Consider the following 3,746-nt stretch of genomic DNA (forward strand, 5'->3'; position numbering starts at 1 on the left):
ATAATAATTTTTTTTTATTTGGTTGAATAAAAAATTAAAAAAATGAATGAAATTGATTAAAAAATTTTTTCTTCTAATAATAAATAAAAAATAAAAAGAAAATATATTTTGTATTAATATTTTAATATTATTTTTTATTTTTTAATATATTTTAAAATACCTAAAAATAAAATTATCTTTTCATAATATTATATACTATTTTTTTCTTTTTTATTTTTCTTTCATTCAAATATATTTAAAAAAAATAAAATTTCACTCAATTTTTTTTTATTTCTTTTCTTTTTATTTCTTTTCATCCAACCAAACAAAACCTAAGTAAGCCACCTAATTTAAAAGAGCCTGATCCAGTTCCAGTGTAGATGGATAGCAGGCCGGATACGAAGCATTAGCCACTAGCACAACCACAAGCATAAGCATAAGCGCGTATGAGTGGCGGGACTATGGTTTTGGTTCATCCACAAGCCAGTCCTTTCTTCGTCTTGTCTTCGTTTTCTTCCTCCTCTTTTGTTAACGGCTCACTCCAGTTTCGTCGTTCTCTCTCTGCAAGTTTAACCCCACCTAGAATCAGCGCCAGGGAACATCCTTGTTTCTTCTGCAATTCTTCATGGAAAGAGGTTTCTATTCCGTTATGTTCCCTTCTCTTTACTGTTCCTTTTCTTACTAATAATTAAATTATTTCTGATTGAAGCTCGCTGGAGTTTTACTGTTCTCGGCGTTTCCTTTCGCCGCCGTGAAAGCTATAGCTAATAGTCCTCTAGGGGAATCACTTCAGAGGAAACTGGAGAAGAGAAAGAAATTCGCTGTTGAAAACTCTTCCAAATTCATGGCCTTGGCCCAGGCGGCCCGAAACCGGAGGTAATTCCCGGTAAGCAAATCCTTCGTGTTACATCTGTGACAATAATCGGGGTACGAGTTTGTTGTATTTATGAGATCTAAAAATAAATTATTTATGTGATATGAAAAAATAATTAGAAAGCTTGGTTTATTGACTAATATTCTCATTGTTTCCTGGCTAGTTAGGTTACTTGTGCACATTCTATTATTTCTATTATTATTAGAGTAGAGTATATTTTGTGTTTCAAATTTTTTTATTTGCATCAAATATATCTCAGCCAGACGTGTAATTATTCCTAAATTTTTTAAAATTTATCTATCATGGGTATATTTGATGCAAATTGAAAACTTTTGGGACAAAATTGAAACAAAATAAAATTTAAGAATATTTTTGAAATTTTTAGCAAATTTCAAATACAAAAAATATACTCTACTTTGTTATTATTATTGGTTGCATTGATGGCAATGAGGTTTGAACCTAGTAGGGCCACATATATACTACTCAAACTCCTCACCACTAGATTGCTCCAACTGGCTTGTGTTAAGTCTATTATTAATTCACAATATTTTCAGCTTTTGGTATGGAGAAGGTCGGCCTGGTTGGCTTGGTCCTATTTCATATGAATATCCATCATATCTTACTGGGGAACTTCCTGGAGATTATGGCTTTGACATTGCCGGGCTCGGCAAGGATCCTGACACACTGCAGAAATACTTCAAGTATGTTAGATTGAGATTTTTCATTGAAAGTCCGTAAGAGTGTGCTTGTCAATTTGTCGCAAATGATTTTCTCATAGATGAGATGGTTTATTTTATTTACTTTGTTCCTTATTTTTCTTCAGCAGTGCATTGGTGCCAAATATAATGTGTTGGCTGTTATGTTATATTATATTTAATATGATATGGGCAGGTTTTTGAATAATATCTCATAATAGTTGATCCACCATCTGAGCTATTTTAAAAAAATGTTAAAGAAGCCTATTGCATAAAAGGGAAATCTTTTAACAAATAATAATTTCTTTATAATGATATCTCTATCTTGGGTGAAGCTCTGTTGAATTTAGCTGTTAAATGATTTTTTTATCCTTTTATCATTAAGCTTTGAGATATTGCATGCTCGGTGGGCAATGCTTGCATCTATTGGTGCTCTTATTCCTGAAATATTGGACCTATTGGGAGCTGTTCACTTTGTCGAACCTGTGTGGTGGCGTGTTGGTTATTCAAAGCTCAAGGTTAGCATTCTTGCCTTTTTAATCATCTTCGATATCATACAAAAGTTTTACCAATTAAATGTATGATTATTCTCCAAAAACCCACTTGAAACTACTGATTTAATTTTCAGAGGTTAGAAAGAATTAATCATAGCTTTTGTCGTCTATTTTTTATTTTGTAGTAGTATCTTTAATCATATTCTTGTTCTTCTCCCTAATCTCATTGACCATATGGGCAGTCTTACATTTTTTATGTCCAAACTCGCAATTATTTTGTTCATTGAAACCAATTGATCGGTGTTTACTTGTCTGTTGCATGGAAATACATCTAGTTGCATATCATACCCTACGGAGCTGACTTCAGATAACATTCACTTCATCACTTGTATATTAAGCAAAGTGGTAAAGATAATTGTAACAATGGCATTTATTGCTGATGTGTCATTCTTCGATTTTGATCAGGGAGATACTCTAGATTACCTGGGCATCCAAGGTCTTCACTTAGCTGGTAGCCAAGGAGTGCTTGTGATTGCTATTTGCCAAGCCCTCCTTATGGTAAAACCTGAATGACTTTACACTTCACTTTCTTCTTGAGCTCTGTTGGGATAATTTATTTCTTCTGACTTCCATTTCCAATATTTGAGTATTTTTTTTTTTACCCATGTCGATGTGAGCGGTTTCAGGGTTTCTAGTGGGTTGTTTTGAATGAAAGATTCTATATCATTCTACTATAAACAAAAAAGAAAAAAGAAACAAAGCACCCTCCAGGAATTCACCTTGCCTGGAATCATTCATAGGTTTTTCCATGATATTTTGAAAGTTAAATCACTGTCGTATTTGGAATTACAAAAATGCTATTCGTATACCAAAATCAGCCACTAAAATCAGTCATCAATATATTTGTGTATAGATACATGTGTGGTTTAATTTATTTTCAATGTGTATTTTTATATTCCAACATACATTTTATACTGGTGGCTGATTTTGGTATACACGTAATATAGTCATTCTAATTAAAGTAGCTATATCAATGTTAACACAACCAAATTTATATATGCAAAAGTAAAATCTATGAACCATTCGAGCTACTTGGCTACAAGACTCGCTGTTTAACATATATTTAAACAGGTTGGACCAGAATATGCTAGATATTGTGGGACTGAGGCATTGGAGCCTCTAGGAATATTTCTGCCTGGTGATATAAATTATCCTGGTGGAGCATTGTTTGATCCCTTAAATTTGTCCAAAGATCCTGAAGCTTTTGAGGAGTTGAAGGTGAAAGAAATTAAAAATGGACGCCTAGCAATGGTTGCCTGGTTAGGCTTTTACGTGCAAGCAGCTCTGACGGGTAAAGGTCCTGTGCAGAACTTTCTTGACCACATCTCTGATCCTTTCCATAATAACTTGATTGCTTCACTAAGCTTAGTGAAAATACTCAATTAAAAAAATATATATATTAAAAAATAATTTTAATTTTCTTCTATTAATCTATTTTATTATTTGCGAGGGAAAGGGAATTTAGATCAAAGTGGGGATAGCCAGTTAGCCACGGGGAATTCCGCATTTTCATGGGGAAATAATTCTAGTTGCATATACTAGATCTATTTTATGATTTTTGTGGCATTCCGCTTAAAGGAGTTACTCTCAGTATATAAAGGAAACCATTGCGATGCCTTTTTATCTACCCTTCTATGTTTGAAA

The 3,746-nt window shown here is 33.0% G+C and overlaps 1 protein-coding gene across 1 annotated transcript; it reads left to right on the plus strand.

The window, feature by feature from the left end:
• The first annotated feature begins 335 nt into the window (after positions 1 to 335).
• On the plus strand, positions 336 to 3,746 carry LOC107493310 (chlorophyll a-b binding protein 7, chloroplastic). The gene is made up of 6 exons (XM_021124552.2): positions 336 to 614; positions 689 to 855; positions 1,408 to 1,554; positions 1,934 to 2,066; positions 2,508 to 2,600; positions 3,174 to 3,746. The coding sequence occupies exons 1-6, from the start codon at positions 426 to 428 to the stop codon at positions 3,486 to 3,488; spliced, it is 1,044 nt and encodes a 347-aa protein (XP_020980211.1). The 5' UTR covers positions 336 to 425; the 3' UTR covers positions 3,489 to 3,746.

Source organism: Arachis duranensis, chromosome 6 (genome assembly GCF_000817695.3).
Source record: "Arachis duranensis cultivar V14167 chromosome 6, aradu.V14167.gnm2.J7QH, whole genome shotgun sequence".
Lineage (NCBI taxonomy): Eukaryota > Viridiplantae > Streptophyta > Magnoliopsida > Fabales > Fabaceae > Arachis > Arachis duranensis.

Coding starts and splice junctions, on each gene's coding strand:
- LOC107493310 (XM_021124552.2), top strand. CDS start 426: ATGAGTGGCGGGACTATGGTTTTGGTTCATCCACAAGCCAGTCCTTTC. Junction 615..688: donor GCAATTCTTCATGGAAAGAG/GTTTCTATTCCG, acceptor TTCTGATTGAAG/CTCGCTGGAGTTTTACTGTT. Junction 2,067..2,507: donor TTGGTTATTCAAAGCTCAAG/GTTAGCATTCTT, acceptor GATTTTGATCAG/GGAGATACTCTAGATTACCT.